The sequence below is a fragment of the Eurypyga helias genome, unplaced genomic scaffold, assembly GCF_000690775.1.
Source record: "Eurypyga helias isolate BGI_N326 unplaced genomic scaffold, ASM69077v1 scaffold19469, whole genome shotgun sequence".
Lineage (NCBI taxonomy): Eukaryota > Metazoa > Chordata > Aves > Eurypygiformes > Eurypygidae > Eurypyga > Eurypyga helias.
This window is the reverse complement of record NW_010274170.1, coordinates 6,370-23,901: the sequence shown is the minus strand read 5'-3', so window position 1 is coordinate 23,901 and position 17,532 is coordinate 6,370. Positions and strand designations below refer to the sequence as shown.

Here is a 17,532-nt window from a genome sequence, read left to right as displayed (position 1 = left end):
CACAGGCAGGCAAGAGCCATTTAAAAAATCCAAGAAATGAAACTACAAGATGGGCCGAGTGGTTCAAGCGGAGATTGCTGAATTGTGGGTGATCCATTCGTAAGCACCAGTTCTACGTTAAGGTTTGTTTGCTGTGTTTCCGTAAGTGTTGTTGCTGAATCTTTGATTTGTTGTTTTTTTTATATTTTTTTTCCTTTTATTTTTTTTTGGCAACTCTGCCAAAGACTTCACGGGCGTCGTTCCCCCTTCCACTCCCAGTGAGGACCAGAGGAAGAGTGCCCAGCGTGTCAGTCCTTTCCTGCTCTTTGCCGGCATTTTTCTTTTTCGGCAAATACATACTGTAGACGTGTATAGATATGGAGAGATTTCTTTTTTCGGTTGCTTTGTTTTACACCTGGTTGTCCTTCCGTATTCTGGAAAAAACCATGACAGGACACAGGAGTAACAAGAGAAAGCTTCTTGGCAGAGCTTCAAGACGAAGACGAACAGACAGGAGAACTCCAGCTCGAAGGTGAATGCTACAGGGGAGGTTCCTCTTCCATGGGTTCATCATCAGGTCTGAGCGATTTCACAGCCGGGCAGGATGGGCAGAGGGGGAAGAGAGAAGAGACGGTTGAACAAGAGAGAGTTGGACAATTTGTGGTGCTAAGTCCTAACGCCTTACGTTCCCATCACCTTCCCACCCAGGCAGTTGTGCTCAGCTGGCTCACCTGGAATTAAAACTTGCCACCAAGAAGGGTTTTTAGACAGTATGTTTTCACCTGTGTAACGTGAACTTTTTATTTCCAGCAAAATCAATCTCCTCTTGTGGTCCAAAACTACACTCAGCCCCGGCGGGAGCAGAAGAGTGAGGCACAGCGTGCACTCACACACAGAGTTCACAGCACTGCTGCTCTCCCGCAGCCCAGGGGGTCTTTGGATACCCCACGGAGGGCAGGAGATGCGAGGAATGCGTGTGCAACAGTGAAAAGGAGAGGATTAACTGCCCACCACGGCTCCTCCTGCCTGGGTAGACTGGGAGATGTGATGATAAACGGGAAGTGACCCACCTCTTCTCAGCTGGCTTCACGCCCACTGACAGAGATGCCATGGCTGTTACCGTCTCCGCCTCCTCGTTCTCGCACTTCTGCGCCTCGACCAGGGAGTAGCCCACCGTGGAGGAGTAACGCTGGAGTGAATGCCAATACTTGCCTGGGGTAGAGGTGAGAAGAGAAGGCGGTCAGGGCACCTGCACCGTTACGGGTCCAGCACCGCGCTCCCGCTTTCCCGGGCCCAACAGATGGCTGAGACCTGCCTGAGGAAGACTCATCACACCTATGAAACATGTAACCTTCACCCGTCTTGAGGTCCCAGGGCTGTGGAGGAAGCTGCACGTGAAAGCGGGTTCCTGGGAATACACGCCAAGGGAGCCCCAGCTTGCAAGGTGAGACCAGAGAGACCCCTGTGAGTATGTGCCATGCTACTCACAGGTGAGGGGTTTAAATGGAAAGCGGGGAGGTATAGATTAGATATCAGGATGAAATTCTTCCCAGAGAGGGTGATGAGGCACTGGCACAGGTTGCCCAGAGAAGCTGTGGATGCCCCATCCCTGGAAGTGTCCAAGGCCAGGCTGGATGAGGCTTTGAGCAACCTGGTCTAGTGGAGGGTGTCCCTGCCCATGGCAGGGGGGTTGGGACTAGATGGGCTTTAAGGTCCCTTCCAACCCAAATCAGTCTGTGATTCTATGATTTTACTGTATTAAAAGATGGTGCTGCAATGCTGCCGGGTCTGGAAGATCTAGGTTTCAATCCAAAAGGTACTGACAGCATAAATGTGCACCTGCACATGCCTAAGGACACCTGGGATGTCAAACTGGGGCTGAACCCCTGTCCCTTTTAAGGTCCAGTTTTGCCCTGTAGAAGGGAGTCTAGCCCACTCCAGTTTTAGTACACAAATATTTAAAGTGGGAAGTTGTCAGGACATAGCGGTGGGATTGCTGTATTACTCAGACATCTTTCTCCATCCCCCAAGAATGTGTCCAGGAGAGCTTCAGCTACAATGATTTTAACCTCCCACATTAAATAAACCTAAAATGTTAGCAACTTTAGGGAACGATCAGTTTAACTTTCATGCCTGTCCGTTCATGATTAATGGGCGCCACGACACCCAACAAGACATATGGTATTCAGAGGTACCTGAATTGCCTTTGAGGAGGTAAGAGCCCACTCTAAGTGCAGGACAGACTGTCCTTTAAAGAGATTTTAATACTAATTCCTCCTTGAGCATCACAGCATTTCCCTGAATCGACCGCTTCCCGTGCATCACACAAACCACTACTGCACAGCAAGACCAGCTTGTGGCTGCTCAAATCCATCACTGCACAGCGACCACCCGTACACCGGAATGAGGGAACAGGGGAGTTGCCAGGCTGATGGAGAAGCCAAACGGGGGTCCCACAGGGCGACCCAACAGGGAATTAGCTGGGTGAATGGGGCTATACTCACTGTGTATCTCGATTACTTTCTCCATTGAATGCACTGCATTAGCGTTTGCTCGCTGCTGGAAAACCTTTTCTGGAAGAGGGTCAAGCTGGAGAGAGAGAGAAACACCAAAGAAACGTTACCTCAAGTTAAGAGACCAGGCATTAAGCGTGATTTAGCAAGTGGCTCTGCCGTATCGAGCCTCTGCTCCACTCCCCTCATTCCTATTACCCGTCTTTAGTTAAATATCCCTAATATACAGGCTTTCTAAGTGCTTTTGTGATGCCCAGCACAGCCTCCTCCAGCCTGATGCTCCCCGACACACAAACCGCTGCAGCTCCACCGAGCTGGGCAGCCGTGCAGCACAGGGGCTGCTCCTAAAGAACCTGCTGCAGCCGCTGATGCCGACTGTATGAACAGGCACGATTACTCAGCACAGAAAAATCAGGCTGCTTTTACAATGGATCCATTTCATGGATCTACCTTTCTGCAAAGTTTTCACTATTAAAACAATGTGTAAATAAAAGGGACTTTACCCAGCTACAGTTCTGGTTCTCCTCTAAGGAAGTAAAAGGAGTAGCTTTTTAATTCCCCTAAAAATCTAATCCAGGGTATCTATTAATCCTTAACTGAATAAAAAATGTGTACCCTAAGATGTGTAGCCTAATTTTGGTACAGAGAAAATGCAAAACACTGCTTTAAAGGCATACTCAGCATGACTATAACTTCAGTCACCATCGATGCCTCTTACCAGCTGCTGGTCTAGTCTTGCCAGGGCAGCGTGGCATTAGAGCTGTACACTAATCTTTAAGAAAAAAAATTGCCTTGAAGTTGCTGGAAAGGATCATCATTGGGTATTAAAATTTAGGCTTTTTGATGCCGGCTTCATTCCTTTGCTCTTTACAGAAAAAGGTGACAGCAAGAACATGCTGCTGGCATTAGACTTCAAGCTGCAAGCCGACACAGAAAGCCTCCCGAAGATGTTCAGTGTAAAGGCACATAACAAGCAGGCATCTTTCTGGGCCTGGCTGCTTTTCTGCTGTAAATGCAAATGGCACGTAGACGATTTCTGTTTTGCTCCAACATACATCCCTCAAAAAAGCAGCACTGCCTTTGTTAAAAACAGTTTAAAAAGTAAATCAAAGCACTAATAACATTCCAGTCTCACTGTCCCATGTTCCTTGCAAGTATCTTCCTTTTGCTAAACAGAGATGAATTAGAAAATGACACTCTAAAGAAGCTTCCCTAAGTCCTTCCCCAGTTATTCCTTGAAGTCCATCTCCAGTTCCACTGGAGCAAAGCCCTGCGGTGGAGATCTACCCGTAAAAGCCCGAACAGGACACGCAGTACGACGCTAACAGAGCTGTCTCGCAGGGCTATAATGGCCAAGCCCTGCTTTGGATGCAGATCCCTCCGGAAGACCCACGCTGCTGCTAGGATAGGCTACTCCAGCTCGTGGGTAGAAACCAGCTATCCCAGCAAGGAGGTGTTTTTGCCACTGGAGCTACTACCCCGTAGGAGGTCTGAACCATCCTGCTGACTGAGCGGTGCTGGCTATCAGCGGGAGCACAGACCACCGAGACCAGCTTTGATCAGTGCAGCTGTTTTAAATAAAGAAATCAAATCACTCCCAAAGCAACGGTGGGCAAGAGCAGAAAGGTTCTGCAGACCTGTGACTTACAAAACTAGGCGCACACGTCGCTTGTCTTCAGATGCAAGCTCTCTCACTGCCAGCAGAGAGTTACCCTTCCGGTTTGCAACTGGGAGGTTGCAAAACTACCAGGGGATCCAGTTCACCTCTGCATTGGCATGGGCAGATGTGCCTGCAGGGACTACTAACTGACTCCAAAGCTCCCTTCGGCAACAGAGAACATTGCTTTTCTCATTTATTTTTAAAGGCACGAAAGTGCTCTGGCAGCCAGGGCAAGGATGTGAGGATGAGAGAAGAGGGAGTGCATAAGAGAAATGCCCTCTCCTTGCTTGATGGCATTTTTTCCTGTTTTCTAGGAGATATTTCTCAACCGTATCTTGGGCTGTATCCAGAGCAGTGTGGCCAGCACGTCAAGGGAGGGGATTCTCCCCCTCTACTCTGCTCTTGTGAGACCCCACCTGGGGTGCTGTGTCCAGCTCTGGACCCTTCAACATCAGAAGGATACTCCGAGGGCTGGAGCACCTCTGCCATGGGGACAGGCTGAGAGAGTTGGGCTTGTTCAGCCTGGAGAAGAGAAGGCTCTGGGGAGACCTTATAGCACCTTCCAGTGCCTGAAGGGGCTACAAGGAAGCTGGGGGGGACTTTTTACAAGGGCTGTAGTGACAGGACAAGGGGTAACGGGTTTAAATTGAAAGTGGGGAGATTGAGATTGGATATCAGGAAAAAAATTCTTCCCGGAGAGGGTGGAGAGGCACTGGAACAGGCTGCCCAGAGACGCTGTGGATGCCCCACATTTTGGGTTTGGAACTAGATGATCTTTGAGGCCCCTTCCAACCCAAACCATTCCGTGATTCTATGATACTTTCCTCTTGCCTGATAGGAAACTCTGCTCGTATCCAGCCCAGCCCCAGCAGCCTTCAGTCAGTACAGAAAATCAGAAATCAGATCAATACCCTGAAAACCACATCCTCTTTCGTGGTGTTTTTAACATGCTTGTTTACAGGGGGGGTGCCTCAGAGCAGCAAGTGGGGGCTCTTCTGGAAGGAGATGGGGTTACTTGCTTTCAACAGCTAACACTGGGGAGAACACTGGTTTCATCTGGCACAGCACGGGCACCTGCTTGGCAGGTAAGGATGATGCCCAAGCAGAGCAGCTCTACTTGGTTCATCTACATGGCCAACAGCTTAGATTTGATTTGCGAGAGCTCAAGACACGGCACAACCAACTCAATATTTTACGAATAATGTTTCGGTAGAGCTGATGCTCTCCAAGCCCATCCTTTTTTCTTGGTTCCTTCCTGCTGTGGCCCCCCATCTCCCCCAGGTTCTCCACCAAGAATGTGAATTCACCAGACCTCCAAGGATGGGTATCCAAAAAAAGGGATATCCACAGCTGTCAACTGTGGCTGAAAATACTGGTGAAGGCTCATCCCAGGATACTCCCCAGCAAAGCAGCAGCCACTGCTTAATAGTTAAAAACCACCCCAATCTAAGGCAAAGTTTATCGGAAGCTTCTGTTCAAAGCCAAGAGAAGCTCCAGCCAACAGATGCTCTTGCGACCACATGGCAGACATTCCATAGGTACTTCACGAGGATTAAGGAATTGCTCCGTTCCATATTTAATAATTACAGATTGCGCTTCATTTGAATTCTCCACTCAAAAAATAATTCTGGCCCAAACCGGCTTCTGTCTGACATTAAGTGAAGGCAAAAGCAACTCCTGGGCAAACCTGTAAGAAAGAGCTTCCTGACGCCTCTCGGGTGATACTGCTACAAAGCACGCAACATCAGGCAGCCCAGCCACACGTGGGAATCGTTTCCACTGCACGCTCCTCCTCCTGAAATACCACTCACAGCAACAGCCTCAGCCATCGCTCTCCCTGAAAAAGGCAGGAAATACCTTGGGGCATGAGGCAAAGGTTTTAAGCAACTGCTTATTATCACCTTCTTGTTAATTCGGGACGTTTGGAGTCTGACACTGGACACCCCCCTGCTACTTCTGCGTGGAAAACGACAGAGCGAGCGCTGCTGAGCTCCATCCACCTCCCATCTCTCTCCCTGCCATTCGCAGCTCCCGTGACACAGGAGCTCCACACCCTGCTCCGGGCATGGTGCTGGCATGGCTCCTACCCCAGGGCAGCGAACGCTGATGCCCTGACATCACTCCCTGGGAATGGACAGCAAGCAACATTTTCCCGGGGCAGAGGCAGGTTTGAAGGCTGAAGGCTGGCGATGCCCACGGTGGAGTGAGCAGCTTTGCACAGTTGCTGCCTCCTCTGCCCTCCTGTGCCGCTGTCGGGGGCTGCTTGAAGCAATGGGAGTGGAAGGGTAGCTTGCTGGTCTACACCACCATCAGCAGATCTTCCCTGCATCATGCCTGCTTTTGATTTTTCAACTGTCTGTGTCTCGACCCACGAACCCTTTGCTGTATTTTCTCTCCCCCGTCCAGCCAAGGAGGGGAGGGACAGAGCAGCTTTGGTGGGCACCTGGCCTCCAGCCAGGGAGACCCCACCACAGCAACTAAATCTGTAACCAAGGCAGCGTACGTACGTTTTCAATCCACCTCACCCGGCACTAACTCATTTCACATCAAAATAATCTGCTGCAAAGCTACAGCTCTGTTTTAATTTCCTGGACAGTTGGGCAGAAGCCGGCTCTTGCCTTTGCATAACGCTTTTTCCCCAAGCGGGAGTTTTGATCTCCACCAGTGAACGCAGACGCTCTGGGGACTGGCAGTGTTCCCCTCATTTCCTACCATTTCCCCGTGTAACTCCGGCACCGCTCCTCTGCCAGCAAAACCGCCCCGCAGCCCGTCGCCGGCCGCAGCTGCCTGTCCGTGTGCACGCACGCAAAGCTCCTCTGACACGCTGTATATCAAACTTCATCAAAGGGCCGCCGGACGCAGCCACAGCAGTTCCCTCCAACTTCCTTGCACTAAGAAGATTTTATAAAAAGACCTTGATAAAACTAGCGTTTCCTGCTTTTTGAAGTGCAAGCGGGAGAACGTTATCATGGTATCTGCGCAGCCTTATAGCCCACCTACCAAAAGTGAGAACAGGCCCACCTTGAAGTATTTTAAAACATAACTGACTTGAATCAGCAATTTAAAAGGAAGTAAATAGCATTTTTTTACCTTTAAGTATGGATATTCACACTGCTAAATGAAAACCCTCAGGCAGTTGCCAACACCCAAGCTACCCTGAGTGCTGAGATCTCCCCAGAGCCTTGCACTTCCACAGACGGTCGTGGCTCGGATCAAGAGCTCACTTACTGCGCGCAGACCGTCACCCCACGCTGCGGTCAGCCACCTGCGTGGCAGGGAAGCGAGAGGACTGACATCCTTCGCATCATTTCCTCTGTCTCCCCTTCCAAGTGCATCCTGCCATTAGAGCCAGCGGCACCCAAGGGTGGATGGAGCTAGAGGAATGGTGACAACATGCTGTCAGCTTTAGAGATAAATGCTTTAGAGAGATATGCTGCAATAAAAACTCCACTGCTTCCTTGCTGGATCAGGTACCCACGCTGAAAACCTTATCAGAACTGCCTGGCCAAGCACAAGGAGCGGATGCGCCCTGGACGCCTGGAGATGAGGCTGGATGATTGAAGCAGATGTTTTTGATGAATCCCAGCTGGTGTATGCCTTAGACTGGGTAGTGAGGCTTCCCCAGGCACTGTCATCTTTTGCATGGAGCGTGGATACTGCAACGCAGAGCATTTCTCCAAAAGGCCAGAAGTCAAACATAGCTGATGCGCACCTCCATGCAGATCCAAGCCCCTTGCCCCAAGTTCCCAGACCTGAGAAAGGCCGATGTTCACTGAACAGCAGCTGTGAGTCAGAGCAAGTCTGCACATGACGGCTCACCACCGTCCCCAGGAGTCAGCTCCCACCGGAGGCAGACCCAGAGCTGACATACCACTTGGCTTCTCCTTCAGGTGTTGACCACACGTTCTTCCTCAGCTCCTGCCCCAAGGGGCTCTTCAGCAAAGGGTGGTGATGAGGGACGCTGGTTGTGGTCTCTAAGGCAGGTCAAAGCTTTAGGAGGAACTTCCACCTTTCACCATCTGACAGGCAGGCAGATGCCTTGTGGAAGAGATCACTGCCTTCAGAGGGCACCTCAGCAGCCTCCTTCATGTCCTTTTACTGTGGCTTTTTGAGATTTGCTCACATCCCCAAGGTCCTGAGGGCAATCTCTCAATTAAACAGGCAGCCTAAGAAAATGCCAACACACTAGCCAAGCCATTAATGGTGCCTGAGGTTTCACAGCCGCCCCCAAATTCAAATCAGTGTGGCTGCTATAGCCCAGGGCTGAAATGTTTAGCTACATGTAGCCTAAGGAATCACACCGCACTGTTGGTTTAGTTCATGCTATCAGCCCTCAACGATTGTTCCAAGCAGCTCCAGAGCCCCTGTATAGGAGGACACGTGCAGCAGAGGCCGAGCAGGGACTGTTCCCAGGGCTGCAGACTGAGCAAGCGTCTCGCTCCTCTGAACAAGGTAGAAAACTGATGCAAGGCACTTTTGCAGTCTACTGTGCCTGTCCAAGACTCAACCATTTGGACTGTATGTGGAGCAGGTGTCCAAAAAAGACCAATGAAGCAGAAGGAGGGAGGCTTGACCCAAACTAACCAGTTACTCGTATTTAAAAGCCCACAGATTACACAGAAATATGCTTCTGTACAGAAGTGTAGGCAAAGGTACTGACACAACAGGTGCACAGGAGCCCCAGTCTGGCATTTCACTGCTGATAACCCATTTCTGTGTTCCCTTGCTGCTGTATTTCTGCAGTACACAACCCTGAACTCCCCTAGCCCAAAGACATGTCACATGCCACCACTCCAAACTTTTTAATTACCAACCGCGTTGGAAGAAATGCAGGTGTGAGCTGCTCATTCGCTGTCAGCTGCAGCGGATGCTGACAGCCAGGATGCAGCAAGGATGGGCACGGGGAATCTGAATCACTTCTTCCTTAATCCCACTGACACTAAAAGGGTGTGTGTAAGACAGAAAAGCCAAAGTATCTGAAGTTTCCTCTGTAGGAAAATACTCTGACCTCGCTAGAACCCCAAACCTACATTTCCTTGGTGTACTCCTCTTATCTTGCAACTGCACACTCTGGCCTTTCTGGCCAATTTCTGTGACACAGTTGAGGCTTCTCCCACATAGCAACGTGCAGAAGAGAGAAAATACAGCATCAGGGGAAAAACACAGATGAAAACAATGTCAAGCAAGCTGCCCCACGCAGCAGGCACAGGCTGTAGTACTAGAGAGGGGGGTCTGCAAAGAGAAGGGAAGGCTTGGGCAACAACTTCAGAATGGAATTCAACTAATTAGTTGTTTTCCAAAGAGCACAAAGCAAACTATATGGATAAAGAATAAACCCACGTTCAACTCTCAGCTATTTCAATCCTTGTAACAAGGATTCCCAAACACAGGCAGTTTTTAAACGAATCAAGCATACGCTCTTTAAAAATCAACACGTGTCAAAAGGACCCAAAACAAGGACAAAACTTGGGCGGATTGACTGTTTTGGAGGATGAGACATCCAAATGCAAGGGGTGTGTATGTGCAGAGGTTTTGCCCGTCTCTGTACCTCGTTTCCCAGCAAAGCAGAAACGCACGCTTCCGAGGCATCGCAGATGGCCGTCAAGTCGTGGCCACCTTCGAGGGCCAGGACGACGCGACCCCCGGCCAGGCCCATCAGCTGCTTCGTCAGGTACCCGAAGCCTGTAACGAGGGAAAAGAGGAAATGCAGGAGAAGGGCAAAGGTTGAGGCTGGAATCGGGCTCCTGGCGAAGGATCAAAGAATTATAGAAAGGAATTACATCATATTAAAAAACCACAAGGGATCTGAAAGGACTCAACGCATAATATAAGCCAGGTTGGATTTTAATACGCTTGCTGCAGAGTTCCAGCCGCGGTTCCCCGCCGGAGCGGCTCCGATCCATATCCCTCCCAAGGAGCTCTTCGCTGGAGTTTTTCCCAGGTGAGAGGCACCGCCATCCTCCCTGCCACCCCTTAGCACCCCGAATTATTCATAGCTGTGAATTCCTCCTTTGGAAGGAAGGAAAGAGGCTGGGTTTTGCCTGGCTTTGGAAGATCCAAAGTCAGAGCAGTCATGGGGGAGGGAGGAGGGGAAATCAATAAAATTGCTGCCGGTGCTTTCAGTTGCGATAGCAGCAGCGCAGTGCCCCAGAGATATATGACATCTAGTTCTTAACAGACGTTTCTTCCCGTATATAATATGCTACAAAAACTCCTGGGGCACCCGGGACTTTGATCATATGACACACAATACATTTCTACCTTTTAAACAAAACAGAACCAAGCTGCGGGGATTTAAAAAACGTGTCCTCAAAGCAACCTTCCCGCTCAAAAAAAAAAAAGGAAAAATCCAAACAAAAGAAAATCCAGGGCATTTCTCCCCTCCAGCCATGCTCCCTGCTTTCTGTTTTGCAGTGACCCCCGCCAGCACCTTTGCAAATTGGCAAATTAACAGCCAGATAAAAAGATTGGCGGCTGAGCCCATAACCGTTTTGTGAGAGTAGCAGAGCATGGGAAATCCAACAAGCAGGTAAACAAGACCTTCTCATTACAAAGTGATTCTGGATATCTTAAATAACTTCTCTTGTAAATCTATTTCACTTTATTCTTATATAAAGTTTATAGGTTCAGCTACCTTACAAGGTTCTGAAGTTCACTGCAGAAAGTAAGTTTCCTGGCTGAAACAAACCCTTAAAAAATAATAATAAAATCCTTTTGCAAGAAAAACTGTCTTCTGGATTGACTTGAATGAAAGCGTGCCAGATAAACCTAGCAAAACCAAGGGCTGGGGGGAAGGAATTTCAGCGCATCTCCCGTGCAACGCAAAACATCACGGATCCAGAACAAAAAGGAGGTTCCTGTGGGCCCGTAAAATTGCTTCAAAGGTGGAGCACAAAAACATTCAGCTTCAATTTTTAATAAGGTATCTTGGAGGAAGAAATGGGCTTTTACTAGCATTCAGAGCAAGGTACGCTGTTTACATCTGGCCCTGCCTCTTTCTGCAATTCTGCATCAAAACAAGCGTAGCTCTCTAAATCAGCAGCTGTCTTCCGCAGAGATGTGACTACAAATTAATTGGTAACTTCCTTACATAATTTATTGGCACTTGAAATTGAAATATGCAATGCTTCAACAAAATGAAGGCTTCCGCCAAACCAAAATATATAGGGTGCAGTGACAAAACACATGAAAATTCAAAGGAAAAGGCTGAAGTTTACCACTGAAATGAAAGATCTGAAGATAAACCCCATATAGTCCCTAGGTCAGCAGCAATTCACACCAGTTTCAGGTCTCTGCTCTTGTAAATCCACAACTTACATTTTGCTGATAGATTATATCCTCCAAGAGGTGTGGGATGGCCTTCCACCGCATCGAAACCAGATGACACCAGCACAACATCTGGGGCAAATTCATTGGCAATGGGCATTACTACCGTTCTGCAACAAAAATGTAACAACGGCAAACACGTTACTTTGGTGCTTAAACCACCTTGAACAAGCCCATTATAAAACCTTGTACTCTGATTCCACGGTAGCGAAGCCCATCTCCTGTTTTCTTACCAGGTGAGAGCCTGGCTGGCCGAGGACCTCGCACTGACACGCAATACAGTTTTAAAAATCTCATGGTCGTTTTTTTTCCAGTGAGGTCTATTATTTCCTCCATCAACAGCCGCACATTTTGACCAGGGAAATAAACCGTCATACATTGTGTTTCACATTTGTGATCATGCAGGGCACGAGTGGATGAGGAGAAAAATAAGGGGACATCTAGCACAGGCTGCAAAACCACCTGGGAAACCCGTCTGACGGCAACCTCGGTTTGTGAGGCTCGTCTCCAGGTTCTGCTTCAGCCTCTGCAGCATCTGCAGCTATTCATTTTTTTCCCTGCTGCACTTCTCATTTACCATAATGAAAGGCTGGGGATGTCACATGGAGCAAAAAGCTTTAATATGCAAATATCCCACCCAAATACACCGCTCCGAACTCCAGTTTCCCACCCGCTCGAGATTTTGCTCACTAGAAAATGGACTGAATTGCTTGGCATCCCTAACCCACTGCCTGTTAAGGCTGGTATTTAAATGAAACAAGAGGTCTGTGGGTCCTCAGCAAAAAGCCTTTTCTCTCTATTTTCTCTCTTCAATTTACCCAATTTCGGTTCAAAGCCTACACAAGGTTGCAAACACCCCATTTCCCATGTCAAGACGCCAACTAAGCAAAACTGGAAAGTCGAGCAGAGAGCAAGTAATTGCTTCTTCATCTAACAGCTCCAGCACGAGCACGGCAGAACTGAAATTACAGTAAGGGGAAATTACAGTCCAGGCAACAAAGCTTCTTAATAAACACAATGCAGACACCCACCATCTTTTCTGATGAAGAACGCCCGTTGCAAGCACTCTTGGATGAACACCTTCTTGTGCCTTTGGTTCACACCGAGGTGCACCCGTGTTCAGGGGTTTGAACGCTGGTTTGAATTTTTCTTAAGGCCTTTTATATGGGCTAATATTTTCCAAATGATGTTGTTTTTCCATTATAAATGTACCCACTGAATCTTGGATGCATCCCCCTAGGGCAACCTGAGCAGTGCCATCCCTTGCGGGTACTGAAGATGACAGTATTCCCTGTTTCCCTGTCCTAGGAACAGCTACTGGTAGGGTCAGCTTTCTAAAGCATGAACTGAAGTTATCCATATAGCAAAGCATGAGCCTGTAAACATCTTTGCATATGTGAGAACTTCACTTTTACTGAGTATAGTCGTTACGAGATGCTCCGAAAACCAGCCCAGAAAGGTCTGTTTCGTGCTGAGATTGCTCAAGTGCAATCAAGATGCCCATAAAAATTCAACCTCTCTCACTACGACGACATCAAACAGCCACAAGACATCTACCAGAGTTAGCAGCTTGCATTAGCCCCAGCACCGACCTGAGCTCATGCCACTTTGCCCTCCGCAGAGTTTTTTTTTAATGGAGTATTAACATCTACCACGCAACAAGCTAATTCCAGTGTTGGTCAACCCCATCAAGCAGTTTCCAACGCCACCGCTGAGCAGGCAGGCAGGGACACCCGGCACACGGCAAGTCGAGGCACTCAGACACCGTGTTGTCCAAAAAAACAAGCCTTCCAGCTTCAGTTTTTCTGCCAACTAATTCCCGCAGGAACCCAACAGCCTCCTGCAATCCTCCCTCACGCCACTCTCCGCACAGACACAGAATCCTACGTATAAAGGATCTTCTTTTAAGTCTTACAGAACCTGAAAGAGGAATTTTAATTTTTTCCTCAAATGACCTGATGGCTGTACACATTTTGCCCTCAGGGAGATTACATAAGGAAGACAAAATAGCAGTTTTTGCTGATGACTTTACAGTCGACAAAAATCCATTCAGCAAAAGCCACAGACATTTTAAGTAGAAACCACCTCCTTCACAAAGGACTAAAGCAGCAGTTTCGAAGCAAGCGCACGTGGCAGAGGGTTTTTTCTTTTAATCCTGAGCTTTGAAGTACTGCTGAGCTCTTTAATTTCTAACCAAAGGAAAACTGCTAAAATCATCAGATTCCTTTTTTCCCCTCCCAAAGTTAAGACACCACGGGAGCTGCTAGTAACTCAACTGATGTGCGGGATCACCACACGCCAGTCGCAGAGCGAGCCCCAACCTACACCCTGAGCTGTGGGCATGGCCTGTCAGCACCGAGCAACCCACCCAACCCTGAACCCATGATGATTTTTTGGTGGTGGAACAGCTCGCCTGGCCGATGCCTGAGCCCGCAGGCTCCAAGGAGCAGGGCCAGCCGGTGACCGGCACAGTGGTGGTGCTGGGAATGCTGGGCTGAAGGTCCCGGCGCGGCGACAGCAGTTCGAAGCATAGCATCCCTCTACCAGCATAGCGAGAGTTAAGCGTCAACCCTCCCTGCACAAATTTGAGGAGAGAAAAAGCAGCAGCTGCCGTTTAAATCAATCTGCATTTGACAATGGTTAGAAGGCGGCGTTTTGAGGATGTCCAGAGTTGTCTCCGGTGCGGGATGGGGCGACTTTACAGCCGCAGCTGGTTACCCCAGCGAGTACCTTCAACTCCAAGCGATGATCAGTGCTGCTCTACGTTCACAGTGAATTTGTATCCTCAGAATTTTAAGAATAATGTATTGCAGATCCCCTGGCTCCCCTGCTCAGGAGGAGCCAGAAGGACAGATAGACAGGCGGGATGGGTGCTGCATGCCCAGACCAGACAGAGGCCACCTGGGAGCCATGCGTGTTCAGGGGCAGGCGGAGGAGAGGTGCAAGATGACAGGGTGTCAGAACAAGTAAGCTAATGATGCCTTCAGTACCTTGACCATCACAAACCCATCCAAACTCAAGTACTCTCAAATCCAGATTTGAACCCCTTCCCTTCCCCCATGACTCCCCCACCCAAACTCTCAAGGGCTGCTCTTGCTTCTGACTTTCTCTTAATTCCAGTATTACACCAGTACTCCAAAGCCACAGCCTCAGCCCTATTTGATGCTCTCCATGTACAAAAAAGCAGCCATATCTTTGGATGTAAAACTTGACCCAGGAGGCCCAAAGCCCTCTGGACTCTCAGCACCCCCTTGGTTTTTCCTTCTTAATTGTAAAAAAAATTCTTGTGCACAGATGAAAACAGCCCCTTTGCTCAGATCTAACACAGTACAGCTAAGTCCCCAAAGGAAAACAACAATTAAATTGCAAACACTCCTGTGGTTTTGTCCCGGTGATGATACTATAAAAAAAGTCAGAAATTCACATTACTATCAAGGAAGTGAGCAGCTTTGTCTGGAACTGGGTCTCTCAACTAATGGGTAAGGTGGCCGTAGTGTTATTCACTGAGGAATTCAAGGGTTCGTAACACTGAATATTCATTCAAGCCATGTAGAATTTTTTAAAACGCAAGAGTTGCCTTTAAATTTCCTGAATTTTAGAGGGTTGTTTTGCTTGCTTAAAATAAATTAAATCCTTTCATTACACTCTGATTACAGCTAAGCTGAACAGCTATGCGTTAATCAACACCGATGGCTGCAAACAGCAGAAACTACCCATGGTGTTCTGCGATCATGTGAGGAAGGGAGAAAAAGAAATACAACTTTCTATCTATTTTCCAGAAGACTGAATGACTTTTAGTCTGTTACTAGTCCATTCGCCAATTAAATGCCTAATAAACGACAGGCAGATTAAACAATCCTACAGAGGAGTTTTTTTAAATGCTCAATTGCAGCGAGCAAATCAAGGAAACTTAGAGGGCTGAGCACTTTCTTCAGACTGTTTTTCCCACTGCTGGATATATATACACACACACAAATATATATGTATGTATAAAAAAGTCATCTGCCGCTCCTTTAGGCTAATCAGCCTCCTGAAGACTCCCGTTTTTGTTTCTCCAAGCAGCCATCTCCACGGTCATTTACTGTGTCAAAAGGGATTAGGAGTTTGGGGACAAAATCAGCGTTGGGAGAGCATGAAATCTAAAATACAGAAACAACCGTTCCAGGCAAAACATCATCAACTCCTTCCCGTCCCCTTACTCGCTCCTGAAATGGTTTATGGATTGAAGGAAAAAAACAAAATCCTCCCCCCTTCCAGCGGCTCCTGAATTCATTTAACGCCTTCCGAGAAAGGCAGGAGGAGGGACCTTTCAAATGCAGTCCTGGCTTTTGCATCTGGTTTAGGTGTTTTAAATAAAAATAACGCTAACACAGAATCAAGCTGTATATGGAATTAGAATCGTTGAGGAGACCTCTGTCCGGGTAGGGGAAAAAAAATAAATCGTATGAGACTACCCAACTGCTAGAATCATCAGGAAAACTTTCTTACAGGAAATTCAGAGGGAAACTCCTCTGGATAATGCACTTTAATTTCACTAAGTAATTGCTGTTCTCGTGTAATAACGAACGAGCCGCAGTCTTGGCATTTTTTCTGCAGGTCTCTCAGCCGGGTTCGCACACTCTGCTTTTCAAAACGTCACGAGGATTTATAGAAGCAAACATGATTTCTGCTTGTGTAACAAGTCAGGGAACGACAGACTCCGATTAAAAAAACCCAAACAAATTTTACAACCGTTTGTTTCTATAACGACGGAATAACAGCAATGAATACCAATAATGTTTTGATGAGTTAAGGACTTTTAAAATTATATGCCCTGCATTTTTCACATTAGAGTTTAATACATTTTTGCCTAATCTGTGAAATCTGTATTGCCCACATACTTTGGCGGTGAGTTCAGCTGTGGGACCTTCGCCCAGCAAACGGTCAGCTAAATTATAGTGTCACGCCGTCTCGGCCAGGCAGAGCCGCCGCTACGATGGGGTGGAGGAGGGCCAAGCTCGCAGCAAACTCCCCAGATCCCTTCTGCACATCTTAGTAGTGACCGGGGTGACTCCACCCTGTGCTGTGTCCCCCCTGCCCGAAATAAGACAGCAATCATGATATCACCCCAACCTGGAGACGGGGCAGCCGGTGACTTCAGCCCTCGGTTATGAAGACAATAAGTGACAAAGTGCATGGTGAGGTTGCTCTCCGCTTCTCATTTTTAACTCTTGTTCTCACTTTTGAAAGGGCTCAGCAGTATTAATAACCACTAAGAGGTCAGGCCAGCTCGCCCAACCCAACGCCGCACTGCAAACAGAGGGAAGCCAAGACTCGTAGGAGAAATTCTCAGTCGAAAAATCACCGATGCAAGTTACCGTCCTTTCTTCGGCAAATGACGCCGAAACGGTGCGGGGATGATCGGTTTCATTGGGATTTATTTATTCACTCATCAGAAGATTAATTTATGAGGGCAATTATCTCAGTTGTTATTTCATTAGAACACATGCTTTTATCAAAGCCATACACCAGCTCATCCTGAAACAGAACAGCAGCAACAAAAAATAAAAAGCGTGCTGCTTATTTTATGCAGAAAGAGGGCTTTCTTCCCCAAAAGCAGACAAGCATGTGAAGAGTTAAGGCTTAAAAAAAAAATAAAAAAGACGAAAAAGTATATCAGTATCTTTGCCTAGCTCAAAGGATTTCCACTGATTCCTCTACAGACTTCAAAGCCTCACGGTTTGGCATTTGGACTGGTTTGAATTAAAGCTCAGTTCTCCACTGTGAGTTTCCAAGTTCATGGTGAAAATGCCTGCTGCTTCTGGAGTTCATTATGGCCAATTTTCTTATCTTTTCTTCATCTTAGGTTTGATCCCCGGCAAATGCAACGTGGCATTCGATGGGGTGGAATAACAAGGTGCTGCCTTGAAGGCATGCGTTGTCTCAAGGGGCTAACGCAAGAAAAGAGAAGGAAAAAAAAAAAGGATATATGACCCATTCCCTTCACTTTCTAACTCTTGGGGGACTATAAATTGCAAACTTCAAAGCGTTATTTTACATTAAAATCAATAGAAA

The 17,532-nt window shown here is 47.8% G+C and overlaps 1 protein-coding gene across 1 annotated transcript in view; it reads right to left on the bottom strand.

Annotated features, from left to right (window-relative positions):
• Nucleotides 1-205: 205 nt before the first annotated feature.
• LOC104515674 (histone deacetylase 4) overlaps nucleotides 206-17,532 on the bottom strand; it is a gene marked incomplete at its 5' end in the record, with an annotated part of 22,774 nt that continues 5,447 nt past the window's right edge. The window contains 5 exons of the mRNA XM_010159739.1: nucleotides 206-558; nucleotides 1,050-1,191; nucleotides 2,484-2,568; nucleotides 9,701-9,834; nucleotides 11,470-11,588. Of these exons, the coding sequence (XP_010158041.1) occupies nucleotides 519-558; nucleotides 1,050-1,191; nucleotides 2,484-2,568; nucleotides 9,701-9,834; nucleotides 11,470-11,588 (520 nt within the window). The remainder of the gene's footprint in view (nucleotides 559-1,049; nucleotides 1,192-2,483; nucleotides 2,569-9,700; nucleotides 9,835-11,469; nucleotides 11,589-17,532) is intronic.